The sequence below is a fragment of the Monodelphis domestica genome, chromosome 1 (genome assembly GCF_027887165.1).
Source record: "Monodelphis domestica isolate mMonDom1 chromosome 1, mMonDom1.pri, whole genome shotgun sequence".
Lineage (NCBI taxonomy): Eukaryota > Metazoa > Chordata > Mammalia > Didelphimorphia > Didelphidae > Monodelphis > Monodelphis domestica.
In genome coordinates this window covers 155087922-155107004 of record NC_077227.1, presented here as the reverse complement: position 1 = coordinate 155107004, position 19083 = coordinate 155087922, and the positions used below count along the sequence as shown (strand labels likewise).

At 42.8% G+C, this 19083-nt stretch overlaps 1 protein-coding gene across 1 annotated transcript in view; it reads right to left on the bottom strand.

Moving 5' to 3' along the window:
* The window catches only part of PLEKHO2 (pleckstrin homology domain containing O2), a 45213-nt gene that overhangs the window by 19037 nt on the left and 7093 nt on the right, over positions 1 to 19083 (bottom strand). Inside the window, exons 2-3 of the mRNA XM_003339991.4 lie at positions 16062 to 16211; positions 7758 to 7874 (exon numbers count right to left, since the gene is read on the bottom strand). Coding sequence (XP_003340039.2) covers positions 7758 to 7874; positions 16062 to 16211 — 267 coding nt within the window. The remainder of the gene's footprint in view (positions 1 to 7757; positions 7875 to 16061; positions 16212 to 19083) is intronic.

Sequence of the window (19083 nt, the reverse complement as noted above, 5' to 3'; positions counted from 1 at the left end):
GGTCAGGCTGGTGGTCCCTCTGCCAGAGTTCAAGGGCCAAGCTTCCCACAGGGACCTTTTTTTAAAGGCTTTTGAAAGGCCTACTCTGGTGCCATATTTTAGAATTCTCCATTCAGCTATTTCAATTTCCCTGACATACTTCAGGGCTCTTTCTTTACCCCAAATGAAGAAAGGGGCTGGAATGAGCTGGACCCAGGCCAGGGAGGCTGCTGTCCTAGTACAAGAAAAGAGAGAAGGAAAAGGAGAAGAAGAGAGGAAGGAAGAGACATGAGAGAAAGGAAGGACAGAAAGGCAAAAGGAAGAGGGAGAGAAAGGTTAAGTGGGTGCCTGCCAAGACAGCAAGGGCCAGAATGGAGCACCAGACTAGTCCCACAGCCTGGGCTGACAGTGTCTGAGCATGACCTCATGGGTCAGGGGCGTGGGGACACTGAGAGGCACAAAGAGAGGGGGATACAAGACACTAGAGCTTTTGTTTGTTTAATTAAAGGGGGTAAAAAGGTCCCTGGACTAGACAGTGTTGCCCACGTGACCTGCACAGCCAGTCCTATGAAGAATGAAGGGAACACACAGGGAGATGGAAAACATCCTGGAGCCTGGTGGATGAGCTGGAGGCGGGGGCAGTCTGGGACACAGAGGGGAGAGGGGATGGTGATGAAGCACTCCAGGCAGAGAGCACAAGAAGGAACAAGAAGGCCATCTCCAATGGAGCAGCCCCTCTTTTCAAGAGAACTGGACTGCCCCACTGCCTTCAGGCACACAGTGTTCCAACAAGAACTCTTTCCTTGCTGCAAGGTCTGAGGGAAGAGGGGGGTGGGGGCAAGCCTGCTCTAAGAAATCAGATAGGAAAGGGGGCAGAGTGGCCCCAACGGATGGCTAAGGCTTCCCAGCCTCCTCTCCCTTCCCTTCTCACCAATGGGCAGAACTACATGAAAACAATAGGCACTGAGGTGACCCATCAGCTTCCCTAGCTCAGGCTGGACCAACTCCCTCCCTTCTCCGCATTCATTGGCTCAAAGGAGCAGGTTATTCCTGTTTTTACCCCCAGAGAAAAGGTAGGAGGTTAGATTAGATGACCTCTAAGGTCATTTCCCACTCAAAGATTCTCTGGGTGCCCAGAAGCTCAGGCAGATGGGGGTAGGGGAGGAGTTTGAGGATGCCCACTGTCCTTATCCTACCCTAGTAGAGACTCTGATGACCACCTTCTGAACTATTTTAATAGCTTCCTAATAAGACTTACCACATCTACTCTCTCCAATCAGTTCTTTACATCTTCCCTTCCTTTCCTCGTGTATAGATCTGGTTTTGTCACACTCATCCACTCAAAACCCTCTGATGGCTCCCTATTATCTATCAAATAAAATGTGATCTTAAGGAAGCTAGACTCTGAAGCTACCTTACCTTTTTAGCTTTTTCTACTACTTGTTCAATCATTTTCAGTCCTGTTAGACTCTTAATGCTCCCCATTTGAGGTTTTCTTTTTTTTTTAGATTTTTAAAAATTTATTTATTTTTTCATTGTAAGTTATTTATTTATTCAATATAGGACATTGTTCCTTGGTTACAAGAATCATATTCTTTCCCTCCCTCCACCCTTCCCATAGCTGACACGCAATTCCACTGGGTCATTTGAGGTTTTCTTAGCAGGGATACTGGAATGGTTTGCCATTTCCTTCTCCAGCTCATTTTACAGATGAGGAAACTGAGGCAAACAAGGTTAAGTGACTTGCCCAGGCTCACAGAGCTGATAAGTGTCTGAGATGAGATTTAAATTCTAGAAAATGAATATTCATTCAGTGTTCTATACACTATGCCATCTAGTTGCCCCCTCTCTACCACTACCACCTCATTCTTTCAAATGTACTAAACTGTAGTCAAACAGATGCTGTTCCTGTATATTTTCCATGCTTTTCTGTCTTTGCTCACACATCTACTTCTGGAAAGCTTCTTGCTGCCCTCAACCCTATGGGACTGCTCCGCACAATCTTCCTCCAAGAAGCCTTCTCTGATTCTTTTTTCTCAATTGATAATGACCTTTCTGCCTTAGACCTCACAAAGTATTTTGTTTGCCTTTTTTTATATATTATGTTACATTATTTTGTTACATTATGCTACATTATATTTCTTATTTGTGGTTATACCTCATCCCTCTGCTAGATTATAAACTCTGTGAGAGCAGGAAACACGCCTAATCCAAATTTTGTTCTCCCCTGATCACCTAAAACATTACTCTGTTCAAAGAAATCATCAATTGAATATCTGTCAAACTGAATTGAAAACCAGGTTCTAGATACAAGCTAAGGGGTCCCTAATGCCATTTTAGCAGGGCTTCTCTTGAGCTATGAGTCATAGCTCCTCATGCCCTGCTCTGTCCTCTGAAGGGCAGGATGCCAGCCACATGAGGGTAGTCTCCAGTATCACAGAGACCTTCTTTTGGACATACAGGACACTAGTAAAGCTCAGATAAAGCTTCTGAAGAGAGAGCAGTTCAGATACTATTCCCATAAGTCACCTGACACCTGGAATTTGAGGTTTGCAGATATTTTAGCTATATGATTATAAACACTCACTGTCCTTGGGTCACTCAACATCTCTAGCCGTGGGGTCACCTACCCCTTAATCCTAGGGCTACTACAAAAAAAAAAAAACAGGCCTGTGATCACATGGAACCTCCTCTGGGCTCCACAGCCTCACAGAGCAAAATGATCTCCCCTTTCCTATCTTTTTCTAGTTCCATCCCATAAAAATGGCAAGGAGAGTTTGGGGATTCATTATAAGAGAAAAAGAGATTGGGGGGCAGCCAGGTGGCTTAGTAGTTTGAGAGCTAGGCCCAGGGACAGGAGGTCCTGGGTTCAAATGTGACCTCAGACACTTTCTAGCTTTGTGACCCTGGATAAGTCATTTGACTCCCATTGCCTAGTTCTCATTGCTCTTCTGCCTTGGCACCAATACTTGGTAAACATTTTTTTAAGTGAAAAAGAAAAGAGGTAAAGGAGGGAAGGGAGTGAGATTGAGACAGGAAGAAAGAAAAGAAAGGAGAGAGATAGTAACAAGGAAGGGGAGTGATGAATGTGGCCAAAAAAGGGGGGGGGAGGCAGGAAAGAGGAAGGAACAAGAAAAGAGAAGGGAGAAAGAAAGAGGATAGAGAATGAAAGGAAGGGGGAATAAGAAAGAATGAGGGAAAGTACCAGAAAAGGAGAAGAAAAAACAAAAAAGGAGGCAGAGAGAGAAAGAAAGGAGAGGAGGGAAGAGAAAGAGTTAGGCAAAAAAGGAGACAGAAAAAAAGAGCAAAAGAACTCCCAGCTGAGGCTCCCACAGCTTCTCCATTTCTGTCCTCCCTAGCTCCATTTTGGATGTTTCTCAGAAACTGAGTCACTCAGAATTTCAACATAGTACCCAGATCCCGTCTTCAGCCCACAGGCCACATCTCTAGGCATGTTTCAGGAACAACTAGAGGTCAGCTGGTTAGAGCAGTTCTTTTGGAGAACTCACAGACACACATGCGCGCATGCACACGCGCACATACACACGCGCACTCACACACACACTCACACTCACACCCAGATCTAGGAACAGAACTACAGATCCTAAATCTTCAACTGGGATTAGCTATAAATCCATTCTCCCACAGGAAGCTCAGCCAGACACTCAGAAAATCTGGGTCTGACCCCTCTTCCACCAGGGAGCAAAGATCAAACAACTATTGTCAAAAGGCTCAAACCTGGTCCGAGTAGCAACCTCTGTCCCAGTCCCATTAATGTCTATTACTCTGAAAAGTCAATACTTACAACAACAACAACAATAATAGCTAACAATTATAGAGAGTTTTAAGGTTTTCAAAGTGCTTTAAAAATATTACTTCATTTTGTCCTTACAATAACCCTAGAAGGGAGATGATATTATCCCCATTTTGGAGATAAAGTCACTGAGACAAAGTCAAGTGACATGCCCAGGGTCATATGGCTGGTGAGTATCTGAGACCTTACTGAACTTAGATATTCCTGATTCCAGATCCATTGCTATTCACTTGGATTTCTAGATTGTGAGCTCCTGGATGGCAAAGTTCCTGGTATATACTAGGAGCTTAATAATGGTTTTCTGAGTGACTGATCTAACTGCCTCGGTCATTGCTCTGATGCGTCCATCCATCCTCCAGAGCAACAGGAAGAAATACACTAAACCTCCCAGAATAACCCCAGGGTTCTTTGTGACCCTCAAATCTCTCTACTACCTCCCAGATTTTCTTGTTTGTGTTTTTTTAACCCCTGTCTTCCTTCTTAGAATCAATACTGCGTACTGGTTCCACATCAGAAGAGCAATAAGGGCAAGCCAATGGGAGTTAAGTGACTTGCCCAGGGTAACACAGCTAGGAAGTGTCTAAGACCAAATTTGAACCCAGGACCACCTATCTCTAGGCCTACCTCATAATCCACTGAGCCACCTAGCAGTCTCTCCTCCTAGACTTTCCATTCTAACTTCATCTCTGAGCCAGAGCCAATCCCTCACTAGGAGGATGAGGGTTAATGAACTAATACCCCAAAGTACAAAGCCTGCAGTGCTATGAGGTACAACAAGTGTGACCAGGTACCAGGAAAGAAAGGAGTGGTGGAGAAGGAGTCTCTTGGGCTGAGGTGGAGAAATCCTTTGTGGAGGCTAGGAGAGGCCCAGGATGACCTCTGGATGGCGGGGAGGGTCTAGAAAAATGAGTTTGCAAAGGGAATCTATGATTCAGCCTCACACAATTATGCCTGCTGCATATCACAAATGGAAAATGCTGGGTGGGTAACACGGCATACCACACAGCTGCAAATTGGGGGGGGGGGGGGAGGAACGCATTCTGAACTCTGTCCCAACATCTGTGAAAGTATGCTGTGTGTCAACACCCACTAGAGACTCCCAGCCAAAGAAAAAATGGTACAAACAGCAAACTTTTCATGGGTCACCCACTCCCCCCAACCTTTCTGGGGGGGGGGGGGGGGAGGAGAGGCCACAGAGGCATCTAGCCAGCGAGAAATCATACTCAGGCTCCGGGAGAAATGAGATCAGGGAACTGAGGAGGGTGGAGCTCTTTAGGGGGATGGGATCTCCCAGTGAAGAACAGGACGGGGAGTGCCTAGAAATTCAGGGAGGTCAGTCCTGAGCTCGTGCCCAGGGACTAGGGGAGCAAGAGGAGGCCAGTGCTGCCCTCCCAGCCTTCCTTCTAGGGCATTTCCAAAACACTCTCTATTAGGACATCCCTTAAGGAGAGGATCTGGGAGGTTGGGGGCCAGAGAAGGCTGAGGGGAGAAGACAGGGATGGGAATGGAATAGGAAGACCACCATGGGCAAACACTTATGGGTACCTAAATCCAGGGGGTAGCCAATCTAGTCCTTGGTTATTACCACACCCAGCCCCCAGCTCTCCAGAGCTCAAAGTAATTCAGTTCCAGTTCCCTCATCTCAGTCTCAAATATATGCAAAAATTGCCCCTGTCAGATCCTATATCCCCTGTGGCAGACAGGAGCAGGGTCCCCTGGGGTTCATTCAGGGACCCACCAAAGGGAAACTGAGAGAGACTGCCTGGGTACAGCCTGTCTCCTGGCAAAAAAATCAGGGGAGGCTCTGCTAAAGATTTCTTTAGTCAATACACAGAGAGGTTTAAATGCATCTCCCATCAATAATCAGCTGGGGAGATGTCCAAGAGAAAATGATTAAAAGGGCCCACCTGTGGCAGGCATCTCCGTCCAGACCACTGTGGATTCTAATTAATGTAGAATCTCTATGTGGCAGTGCTGGGGGTGGGGTGCTAGCCGGGTCCAAGCCCTCAGCCTTTTAGCCTAAGCTCCTGGCACATGGAGGAATTCCAGATCTAAAGACACGGTGCTGAGCTAGACACAGGAACCATGCGTTAGGCATTTCCCAGAACAATCCCAGTTTTAGGAAAAGAAAATACACTTTATCATTCAAGAAACAACTTGGCGTGGCAGAAAAGAGTCAAGAGTAACCTGGGTTCAAATTCCACCTTTCACCTTATAGGGTTACTAGTTGGGAGACCTCTGGCCAAGGTTTTCCTCAGCCTTTTCCAAGCCTCCATTCGCTCATTTGCAAAATGAGGCTAAAAACAAGTGAAGTAGCTACTCTAAAAGTCAGCTGGGGGGGGGGGGGGTCACCCCGAGATGACACACACCTTAGAACACTAGCTGTTATGTTGTTTTTCTAAATACTAACATTGTTACAGTTCAATAATCATATTAATGCTATGAGAAAAGTTTTCCAAATACAGTTTTCATCAGTTAATACTGTCAACTTTGTCAAAATAATACAGTTTTGTCAGACTTTTGTTGTTCATGTTCAGTTATGTCTGACTCTACATAACCCCATGGACTGTGCATGGAATTTTCTTGGCAAAGATACTGGAGGGGTTGCCATTTCCTTCTCCAGTGTGTCCCCATTTTACAGATGAGGATCCAAGGCAATAGGGGTTAGGTGAAGTGCTCAGGGTCACACAGCTAGTAAGCTTCTGAGGCCAGATTTGAACTTGGGTCTTCCTGACTCCAGGTCTTAGGCTCTATCTACTCCACCAACGAGATGCCCCTTTGTCAGACTACATGTCACTATTTGCAAAATATGGTGAATGCTGTGCAAAATCACAGAGCTTATACCTAATGAGACAATATTTGTCAAAAAATGCTTAGCACAGGGCAGACAGCTGGGTAGCTCAGTGAATAGAGAGCCAGCCCTAGAGATGGGAGGTCTTGGGTTTAAATCTAGCCTCAGACACTTCCTAGCTGTGTGACCCTGGACAAGTCATTTAACCCCCATTGCCCAGACTTTACTACTCTTTTGCCATAGAACCAATACACAGTACTGATTCTAAGATAGAAGGCAGGTTTAAAAAAAAAAAAGCGCCTGGCACATAGTAGGACCTATATAAATGCTTATTCCTCTCCCTTTCCCCTTCACAGAGCTAACTCCCAGGTATCTAGGACTATCTTCCAGAATGAGATGATAGTGCCTGCTTGGGGATTCTGGGATTCTGAAGCAAGAAAATTTCCCTTCCAGTAGCATGGAAGAGACTAGTCACTGCGCCTGTTCTTAGACTCCAGAAGCTACCACAAAGGTGGCCCTGCAGTCAGGAGAACCCCACGTTTGTGTACTGGTCATATTAGACTTGCTAGCTATGGGACCCTGGGCAAGTAAGCAATTTGTAAACACTAAAGCACTATACAAATATTAGCCATTATTACCAGTAGCACAGGATTGCCATGATAGTGCTTTATCAACTTTAAAGCACTATTTAAAGTGACAATTATGAATAATAATAAGATATAGGTTATTATTATAATTTTTTAAAATATTTTTATCACAATTGTAATATTGGTATAAACTATATCAGATTATTTACAGTCTAGGGAAGGAGGAAGGGAGGGAGGGAATTTGGATCCTAAAATGTAAAAAAAAATTGCTGAAAATTGTTTCCACATGTAACTGGAGAAAAAAATGATAAAAGGGAAAGTTGTGATAGACCAGATCTTAAGAGTTCTGCCTGTTTGTTCTATGTAATGAATGCATGACCCTTCGTAAACACACGAGCTCTCCCCAGTTAGATACTAAGACTGAGTTGACAAGGAGGTGCCAGTCCATATTGGTGAAGGGAATCCCTTCCCTAGAGTGCCCTATACTGATGTATAAATAAATACTGGTCAATTTAAAAAATTAGGAAGACTTGGAACAGAAGGTGCAGAGACTTTAAGGAAGGGGGCAAAGGAGGCATTTTCTTACCTTGTTCCCAGGAGATCGAAGCAAAATAAACCGATGCTTCTTCTTTAAGAGAGCTCGCAAGTCTTGGCATTTCTCATAGCTACCCAGTTCTACAGTCTCTATGCACTTCTGCTCATCCTGGGGGGAAGAAAGAAAGGTGATCACTAGGTTAATTAGAGGATGAAATTCCACCTTACCTTAGTCTCTCTCTCTCTCTCTCTCTCTCTCTCTCTCTCTCTCTCTCACACACACACACACACACACACACACACACACACACACAGAGTCAGGGCTAGAGCTTAGGAAGACCAGTAATCATCCCTAGGGTATTATATGTAAGGGGAGGGGGTAGCAGACAAGGAAAATTCTAAAATATTACTTTTTTTTAACCCCTTCCCTTCTATTCTACAATCTATACTATGAATCAGTTCCAAGGCAGAAGAGTGGTAAAGACTAGGCAACTGGGGTTAAGTGACTTGCCCAAGGCCACATAGCAAGGAAGTGTCTAAAGCGGCATTTTAACCCCAGATCTGGCTCACTATCCATTGAGCCACCTACCTGCCACCCCACACACACCTTTTAAAAATATATATTTTTTAAAATGTACAAGTTGTACTTCAAGTAATTTATTGGTGGAAATCTCTTATGTTTGAGTGAAGATTCAAAGTGACTGGTAGACAACTACAAATGGGGCAGTTTTCAAACTTGGTCAAGCATGATTCTAATCATGCCCTTCAACCTGGTGTTGATGAGATATGAGGGAGCAAACACACCACAAATGGAAACAACTTCCTAGGGATGTTCCCCACCAATAGTGCCCATGGCATATGATCTACAGATTCTTGATTTGTTAGAGCTCTGGGCAGGGAGACTAGATACTAAAGATCCAATGAGAAAACATTTACCAAATGAGTTCTGAATTGCAAGGTATAGCATTGAGCACTAGAGATATAATTCAGGGTTCTTTGCCCTCTAAAAGCTTACTGCCTAGGTGGGAGACAGGCTATACAGAAAAAGGCAGAATTCTAGAATTTGGGAAGGAGGAAGGAAGGGAGAGAGGGAGGGGAAGAGGGAAGGAAGGAAGAAAGGAAGAAGTAATTGGGCATATTTAAATACACAGAAGAAAACAAAAGAAAAAATAAACAAGGCCAGTCTTGAAAGTTACATGTTGATGAAATAGACTATTCAACTTCAGACAGAGATGACAGACTCAAAGGACAGATTCTGAAAATTTTTTGGAGGGGAAGACATGGTCAAATTTGTTTTGCTTGATTATACTTGTTTGTAAGAGGGTGCTTGTATTTCCTGTTTTCTCAGTTGAGAGAGTGATGGGATGTAAAAGGTAGAGAAGAAAGGCCTTCATATGAAAAAAAAACTTAAGTTTCTTTGTTGAATTTATTATTATATACTTAAATATATTATATACTTAAAAAGCATAATGTACATAAGAGAGATGAATTGTTTTCTATATGATCCCTAAAATTTTGGCCCTGGCCTGCAGTTTCCCCAATGGGCCCTTATTTACTTATTTTTACTTATTTTTATAGAAGAAAAAACTGAAGTTCAGAGAAGTAAAAAGATTTCTCAAGGTCACTAATGCAGTTAGTGGCAAAGCTAGTAGTAACACTCAGTTCTTCCACCACCAAATCCAGGGCTTTTTCCTCAACTACTATATGGCCTTTAAGGTGGCCATTGACAATTTGGTGAGATTTCCTAAGTGAAAATGGAAGGTGGCATTCCATATTGGGGAACAGCATGAGCAAAAAAAGGGGAGGGGAACATGGAATGTCTAAGGGATTGTAAGCCTTTCCACTAACCTACTTGGTGTTTCTGAAGTTCTGGAACAAGACTATTTCCCCTTAAGTATCATGGAAAGATTAGTCACTGACCCTGTTCTTAGACTCCAGAAGCTGCTGTGAAGGTGAATTCATACCTGTTCCAAGATAGGTAGTCAACTAGGGATAATTGCAGGACCTTTAGAGATCATGAAGTCCAGGGGTTCCTGGACAGGGGGCCTTTGGACTTTGATGGGGAAAAAATTGTATCTTTATTCAACATAATTGACTTCCTTTGTAATTTTACTTTTTGTATTTAAAAACATTATTCTGAGAAGAGGTTCATAGACTTCACAAAGGGCTCAATGACACAAGGAAAGTTAAGAACCCTTGATATGGTCCTACTGTCTCATTTTAGACTAAATCAAGAGCCAGAATGGGAAATAGAATTGACAAGATCACGTAAGTCAGTTAGTAAGTAGTTCCATTAATCAACTAACAATAAGCATTTACTAAGTGCCAAGCAAGTACCAGACACTATACTAGACATAAGGGGATACAAAGATAAAAAAAGACCTGAAATCTTTTTGTTCTGCCCATAAGAAGCTAATATTCAATCATTTAATCAAAAGGATTCCCCCTTAGGATATCCTCTCCTCAGGTCTTGGCCACTGGGGCAAAGGCAAAGACTAGCAGTTCTGAGGATAATGCAATGATGAATATTCTGTGGGAAACCTGAGACTATTTCTCCTACCAAAGTGTCACCGGTGGCAAGCTCTACCCTGAGGAGCCATACATCTCCCAGCATCCCCTCTGACTAAACGAAGCATCAGAGCCAACATGGGGTGCCCAATTCCCCCCCCCCCCCCAGACTTCATCTGCACTGTCCCCTCTAGCCCTTCATGGGAGTCCTCTAAGCAGATTTCACTGCTTCAGAGTGGGAGTGGGAGGGAGGTTTCTGAGGTCCAGGAACAGTAAATTTAATCTCTTTTCTCTCTTCCCCCACAAGTTAATTGGTTTATCCCCTGGGTGTGACTAAGTTAAAGCATTCTTCCTGGGTGTGGCTTTCTCTTCCTGGAGGGAGCTCTGAAGTAGCAGAAGCCTTGTCTGGTCTGGAACACACTGAGCCTGGGGCTGAATCCTCTAGTAACCTGGGCACCCTAAAAGAGGCAGCCTTCTGTGCCAGAGCCCAGTGGCTGAGACTGGGTACCACACAGAAAGGCAGCAGGCAATAGCAAAGAGCCTGACTGTTTCTGGATCTTACTAACCTGCACAAAGGATTTAAGAAGAAATTGTCACCTGTAAGGCATCGCTAAGGAGATGCACTGATATATTCTATTAATTCATGTGAATAAGTGTGAATTGGAGCCACTTTGTGGATCTAAAAAGTTGGTTCTTCAGTCTCTAAGAATGCTGTTGGCACAAGTAACCTGTTCTACACCTGTCCCACATCACCATCAGTTCCAATTTGGGCTTCCTATCTGCATTCTCCCTTCCTGGATCTCCTCTACCTATCTTAATACAGTCCTGTCCTTCATGACCTAGCTCAAGATCCCCATCCCCCTTCTAGAAAGCCCGGACCCCACCAGACTCCTTTAGCATGATGCATTCCTTTTTTTTTTTGGCATCTATAGAAAAGCAGCACTTTGTGGTTTACAAAGTACTTTCTTCACAGCATTCCCATCAGGGAGATGGTTCAAGTGTAGATAAACATTGAGGGGTTTTCTATCCACACAAGTATTAGTATTCCCATTTTACAGATGAGGAAACTGAGGCTCAAACAGGTAATAGGACTTGGTCATAGTCATTCAGCCAATATAATACATGTCAGAACCTGCACTCCACTCTGAAGCTCCTGACTTCTAGTTCTATCCTGCCCCTACAACACTGTCTTCTAAATTCTGATTAGGCAATACTTGAGGACTGACTGACAGCATAAGGCACCTATGGGGCTTCCCTGTAACTGATGAGGTGGATCCTGGTAGAGATGGGAGGGAACCCCAATTCTAGAGAGAACCAAAGGCCCAAAGCAGTTTCTAAGATAAGCTACAGAGTTAGTCTGGCTGGAAAAATACAAACACAGAATCCTCCTACCCCCACCCCAAGATACACATGTTAGTAAATTATAGCCAAAGTTGGGGGTTAGAGGAAGTACGGCCAGATCTCTGCTGCTGCCATTGCCAAGGGATGTTACTCCTGAATGCCCAACCAGCAACCAGCTGTCTGCCTGTACCCACCCCAGCTGGGTGAGAATTTCTGGACATTCTGAGCTTCATCTCAGCTCAAATTGCTGAATCATTCCTGACCTTCTACAGCTCAGAAAAACTACCCCCTCAGACAACAAACCCAAAGCATTAGGAGAAGCATCTTTGGAATATCAGCTTCTCTGACAGCAAGGGAGAGAGAGCCAGAGGCATTCTTTAGGATCCCTGGTCCTTGTCTCAATAAAAAAGGAAAGGAAGAACTGAGTTAAGAGACATTTCTTAATTCCTGCCCCATAGCCAAATCCCCCATTATCCTCCTCCTCCCCAAAGTGTTAAATTCTTGAAATTGCAGTTGATTTTCAAATTGTGATTCTTAAAAAAAAAAAAAGGATTTTTCTCTCTTCTCCTTAAAGTCAGGTCAGGATAAAGCAATAGGTAAATGAAATGTTTGGTCAGGCCCTCACCAGATGTGGCCAAGGGCAGGCCCGACAGTCTGACAGCCTGACAGCTGTCGGGCTGTCACTCAACCCCACAGAAACTGGGAATGAGCTGTGACAAGACCATTTCTTTATAAAAATACCACCACACATCCATGTTTCCAGCTCAAGCACATCCAAATTTGGCAATGGGAACAGCAGCAGCGTCTGATACATCTGGAGGTGTGTCTGCATTCTCACCCACTGCTCCTGCTTCCCCAAGCACTATATGCTCTCCAAGTTGGACTCTGGCAGGTGGAGGATAAGATGCCCTGCAAAAGGCAGCACCTTAGGAGAAGAATCTAAATTTGTGCTTCTCAACCTTTTTTTAGTTTGTGACACGTTTGTGAACTTGTTGAGACATACTGGGGCACTCTAAAGAAGAGAAGTCTTCTGCCTCTTTGCTCCTCAAACCAGCTATTCTCTGATATATTCATCCAATTTCACCCTCAACCATGTGCATGGGCATGTACGGCCACATACATCTCATTTATTCAGAGGTCAAACAGATAACCTCAGTCCTTTGGCCCCTGAAAGAACTGTTACATAGTTCTTCCACTAAAAACTTGGACCTCACTCCTTACGACCTCCTGGAGAGTTTTGACCCTTACTTAACTAACAATACTAACAAACTCAATAATCTAGTTTTTCAAGTCATAAAATATTAGGAGCTGCAAAGGAAAGAGGGTAGGGGCTGGTGTGATTAGAGGCAGGCACAATGACAGCAGAAGTGACAACTGACAGCCTGATACCAAAGAGAGAGATGGACAGAAGTGTATTACTATACACTACAATAGTGAATGTTTGCAAGGATGACCCTGAGTATTCTCTATTTAATAAAACAGAGTACAACATATTTTACATGACTTCCATTCAAAATTGTTAGAGCAAAAGAATTATTTAACTGTTTCTTTTAAGCCCTTACCTTCCATCTTAGAATCAGTATTGTGTATTAGTTCCAAGGCAGAAGAGTGGTGAGGGCTAGGCAATGGGGATTAAGTGACTTGCCCAGGGTCATACAGCTTATACTTGGTATTGGCTCCAAGGCAGAAGAGTGGTGAGGGCTAGGCAATAGGGGTTAAGTGACTTGTCCAGTGTCATCCAGCTAGGAAGTGTCTGAGGCCACATTGGAAACCAGGATCTCCCATCTCTTGGTCTGATTCCCTCTCCACAGAACCACGTAGTTGCTCTGGAATATACTTTCAGCTTTCTCTGAGCTTCCCAACAGTATATAATCTGTGTACCCTGAGGCTCCTCACAGCACTGTCTACATCTCTCCTATGCACTTATCACATTCTACCTTGAATTATAGTTGCTAGTGACCTTGTCATCTCTCTCAGTCGACTATAAGCTTTTCTAATCTGGGACCAAGCCTTATTCTCTTTTGTATTCATTAATAATGTTCTATGAATTTAATTTAATATGAAAAGTTCAATTATGTGATGCCCTTCATTCTCAGAGAATGCTTGATCAATGAGGAACTGTGATGGCTATTCCTTAAACGTATGCCCACACGCCTTCATGCACTGGCCAGTCATGCCTATTGCTCTCTTCACTGTGGTTCCAGCCATTTCTACCCTGATACCAAAGTATTCTGCCAATTCACAGCCTGGGAAATGGTGATCTACAGAAAACTGTCCCTGCTTCCCTAAGCATCAGAGGAGGCAGTATAAAGCCTTTGGAAACTGATCTGGTCCAAGCCTCTTCCTTCAGGGTCATCATGTCCACACAGCATGTTGCTAAGCCAACAGCAGAATAGATAAAGTGTCTGACATGGTACAGGAAACAGGAGGCTGAGCTCTCTAGGAAGTGGTGGGAATGAAAACAATATGACTGAATGCTATTCCAGGGTGGGGCCCAGGAACAACTACAGACATGTTTTCTTTGGCTGAATTAAACCTCAGTTTATCACTAAGACCACTGTGATAACAGCTATAATCATTATTTTTATTAACAATAAATTAACGATGATGCTAACGTTAATGATACTATCCTGCATTTATGAAGTACTTTTCCTACCTGTTATCTCTTTCGTTACTCTAAATAACTTTGCAAGGGAGGTACACCTGGTATTATTACTTCTGTTTTGAAGATGAAGAAAACAAAGCTCAGAGGAAGTAAGTGATTTACCCAAGGTCATAAAGCTGGATACAGAACTAACAATAGCACTTATATGTACTTCAAGGGGCAGCTAGATGGCTCAGTGGATAGAGAGCCAGGTCTGGGTTCAAATCACTTCCTAACTATGTGACCCTGGAAAAGTCATTTAACCCTAACTGCCTAGCTGTTACTGCTTTTCTGCCTAGGTATTGATTCTAAGACAGAAGGTAAGGATTAAAAAAAAAAAAAGATTTACAAAGCACTTTATACATATTATCACATTTGTTTCTCACAAAGGCTCTAGGAGTTAGATAATAACAGTAGCAGTGTCTGATACATCTGGAGGTATGTATCTGCATTCTCACCCACTGCTCCTGCTTCCCCAAGTTCCCAAATTGAACTCTGGCAGGTGGAAAATAAGATGCCTCCCCATTATTATCCCCATTTTACAGATGAGAAAATTGAGAGCTAAGCAAGATTAAATTACTTGCCTCAAGGTCACACTGCTAGTAAGTTACAAGGCAGAGGGGCAGCTAGAAAGGTGGCTTAGTGGATAGAGTGCCAACTCTGGACTCAGGAGGACCTGGGTTCAAATTTGTGTGATCTTGGGGAAGTCACTTAACCCCTGTCAACCTGACAAAACACAGAACCACCAAAGCAGTTATAATACAACACATCTTTAATCAGCGCAAGAGAATCAATGCTCTTATGGCCAATCCACACACTATGCAGAGCCAGGCTCTGAGACTCTGGGAACACTGTCTCTGGGAAAGATACCATTAATAGGAATTTCCATCAAACTAAAGAACTTGGGGTTATATTTATTTATACCTTAGGGAATATATGAAATAAAGGAAAACTGACTGGCTTATATAGAGGCTAAGGGAAGAGTATGTAGCCAGGGGTATATGATTTGGGATTTTGATTGTTTAAAAGATTACTCTATTGCAAAAATTAATAATATGGTAATAGGTATCAAGTGATAACATTTGTATCACCCAATGAAATTGCTTGTAGGTTCTGGAGGGGGAGGGGAGAGGTAGGGAGAGAAAGAATAATGGAAACATGGAAAAAAATTATTTTTAAAACAAAAATTAAAAAAAAAAAAGGTATGTAGCCAGGCCTAGATAGAATGAAAGAAACTTAGAGGTCAAAAAGAGTACTTAAAATTCTATTACATCTGCTGATCATAACCAGGGTGATCAATGAGTACTTATGGGTTTATTGTTCAGTATTAGGACAAACCAACTAATCCAATGTAGGGTGATCCAGGTTTTGGGGGTCATAAAGCAAAATTATCATCCCATAATAAATATAATAATAATAAATATTGATATTATATATGTTATATTTTAATAAGCCAAATTTGACAATGAGAAGAGCAGCATCTGATACAGTTGGGAGCAGTAGCATTCCTTCTCCTGCTCCTGCTCCAATTGCTTGGCCTTTACTTACCACTCTTCTCCCTTGGAATCAATACTTATATCAATTCCAAGAGAGAAGGTAAAGGTTTTAAAAATAAAAAGTTCTGAGGCAGGATTTGGACTCAGTTTTTCCTGTCTCAAGTTTAGTTCTCTACCCACTGTGCCACGTGGTTCTTACTCTTACTCTCTACCCTCCACCAAATTCTACTGCCTTCCCTTTTTTTCATGGTTTTTAGGATGGATAACTTTCTTCTACCTATCATCCTTCAATCTACCACTCCACCCTGACCCATCCCAGTTCTCGTCACCAAGTATATTAGAGTTACATCTTAGAAGGGGTCCTTACCTCATTCTCATAGACAAGAAGTTGTGTCTTGCAGAGGAGGAGATAGCGGTCTTTCCAAAGTCCCAGGAGGCCCCCACTGCTCTTTTTGATCCATCCAGCCTTATCTGCCATCTGGGCACACCGAAGTTTCTCACCACTCTCTTTCATGCCCTGAAATGATAGCAATAGACACACCCACATGAGAAAGAGACTCATGGAAGCCCAGTGAGAGGGAACCTCCCTAACCTCCAACCACTGGCTCTCAAGTACCATGAGAGGACAGTTACCATAAGATATGGTCAAGGCTATAACTGTAAAGATGAATTTAGAGTTGTGACTTAAAATCTAGATTTAATTGGTTGCCAGAGGAAATCCCAAATAAAATACTCAAGTCAGTCTGGTATTTTATTGTAATATAATTAATATAGAGGGAGGGAATTAAGGAGAGGGAAGGAAAGGGATATAGGATTTCTCCTACCTGGCCTGTGCCAGGGAGAATTTAAAAATCCCTGCCTCTAGGTCTCTGAAGAAGATTAGAAGCTTCTAAGAGGATAAAGTTGGAAAGTAAAGGAGGAAAACTCAGCCAGAAACTCACCATCAAACCGGACAATAGCTTGTAGCTAAACTAAGATGCCAAAAGGCTCAGCACGCTCCTCTCAGCTAACTTTCCACAGCCAATAAGGGAAAGAGAGTGTTTCTCCAATCAAGATTCTACTCAGAGACAGCAAGGGAGCCAAATATATAGACCTTTCAATATATTTCAAATATATAGACCCTTGTGTCTCCTCCTCTAAATGCCCATTCCAAGTTCTCATCTTCTTTTGATTAGATTATATCTTTATAGTTACTTCACACTTCTTTGTTAAGTTCACCTTTTGTTAGTTACTTGACCTTTTTGTGATTAATTTAATCTTTATAGTTACTTAACACCTTTTTTGTATTAGGATACTAAAAACAGACAGCTTAAAGTTCTAGCTTCACTATAAGGTAAGAACTAAGTACCTTTATTGTTCAATCAGGAGATTACAACTTTATCTTCCCCTAAAGTAAGCATAACATTTACCCTATTGAAATCAGGATGGCCACCATTTTTATACCAATAACTTTCTCCCAGAAGCTTCTGCTGAGCATTTCAGGATTTTAAATTTTACACCCATCTTAGCTGACGACTTAGACTCTCTCAAGTTTGCATGACTGTGTATACCAGTGTGAGTTTGTGTGGGGAAGAGGGGAGGTGTCAAAATCTGGAGGATGCTAGATGAAAATTAGCATTTACTAATTTTGGACACTTTATTATTTACATAAAACTAAAAAAAAAAGGTCCAATCAAAAGTAAAAATGGCTATACCCCTCCTCCTCCTCCTCCTCCTCCTCCTCCTCTTCATGGGTGAGTTCATCTCTTCTGGCCCTATGGAAACAGCCAGAAAAGCTGTCTTTGGAAGAACACACATATGCAAATTTATTTTATCTCCCAAAATGTTCACAGAGGCACTCAGTTTAGAGAAGAGCAGAGCTCTGCCATCCATCAGGAAACATCTCCCCCTTCTACTGAAGAAAATCCTACCTACATTGCCCCTCTTCACCCATACCCCACACCTCCTGAACCATTTATTCTGGTATTCAGGGATCCCTTTCTGAATCCAGGACAAAATAGAATAATCTCATATTAAAATGGCTCTCTCCTGGGACTTTCTACCAAGGTCATTCCTTTGCTTTGGAACCTCTCCTCTTGCTGAGTTGAATGCCCAAAACAAAGCCTTTGAAGCTCCCTGACCCCCAACCCTGGTTCTTGACCTCTCCCAGGAAAGCAAGAGATCCTTTTGAGGCCCAAGCTCTACCTGGCACAATGGCAGAAGACACAGCATTTAAGGACAGTAGCAGAGGCTACTTATCACACGCAACTCACACCCAGACATTTCTACCTAATTTTTGAGATAGAACAACCCCAGAGCTTAAAATGAAAAAATAAAGTCCTAATTCCTATTTGGAAAGTGTATTATAGTCTACCAAGGACTTTCCTCATAATCCTGTGAGATAGGTCTTTTTTTCTTTTTTTTAGCATTCATATTTTACAGGGGAAGAAAACAAAGTTAAGTGACTTGCCCATAGTCAAACACAGATCTGCCCTTCTGACTCCCAGTCCAATGTTTGCCCACGGCACCTCTACATTAAGAATCTCTCTTTCTACTTGGGAAGAAATGAAAAAAACGGGTTTCATCCAAAAGCACAGCCCTCATAGGTTAGTCCTCTAAAAAGGAAGATGTTTTCAAGCTCTTCTAGGAGGCATTCCACCCAAAACTCTTTCCTCCCAGTAATTCAAATACTAGAGAATTCCTCCCTTGGTACTCAGAATCTGGCCCTGGCCTGGAAGCCTAGAAAGGGGAACCAAATACTAAATTCTTCATCAAAGAAACAGTGTGCCCCTCAGGTTTCTCCCTGGTAATGTGAGGACATAAGTTACCAAGATATCCTCCAGGTTATTGGGATATAAGTAGATGTCATGCAGGAGATGCTTGCCTGGGAAAAGGAAATGAGCCAATCATGCTACAAAATTGAGTGACTAGCCACATGTTGCACTGGTACTCATACAGAATCTGAGCTCCTTGAAGGGCAGGGACAGACTTCCCTTTTGTTTTTTCTATCCTTTGTGCTTAGCAGTTACCTAGCACTTAGCAAACACTTAATAAATCCTTGATTGATGCTTGTTGACTGAAAAAAATGGACTCCAACTCACTAAAGGAACCCCCAATGGACCATGAGATGAGAAAGCATGGAATGTCTGCTCTCTGCACCATATGAGACAATGTCCACATTGAGATCATGACTACACTGAAGGGCTGTCATAGAACATCAGGACAATGAGGCCAGGCTAGTTCTCCAGGGACTTAACAGGCTGTGTAATTACCAGATGGATGACATTTCTAAAGAAATACAATGCAACTAGTGAATAAGTCTAAGGACCAGAAGAAATTTAGGCCCCCCTCCACTGCCCACCCATAAAAAAGAGACGGAAAATTGCATCTTTGCATTGCCTTGTTCCTCT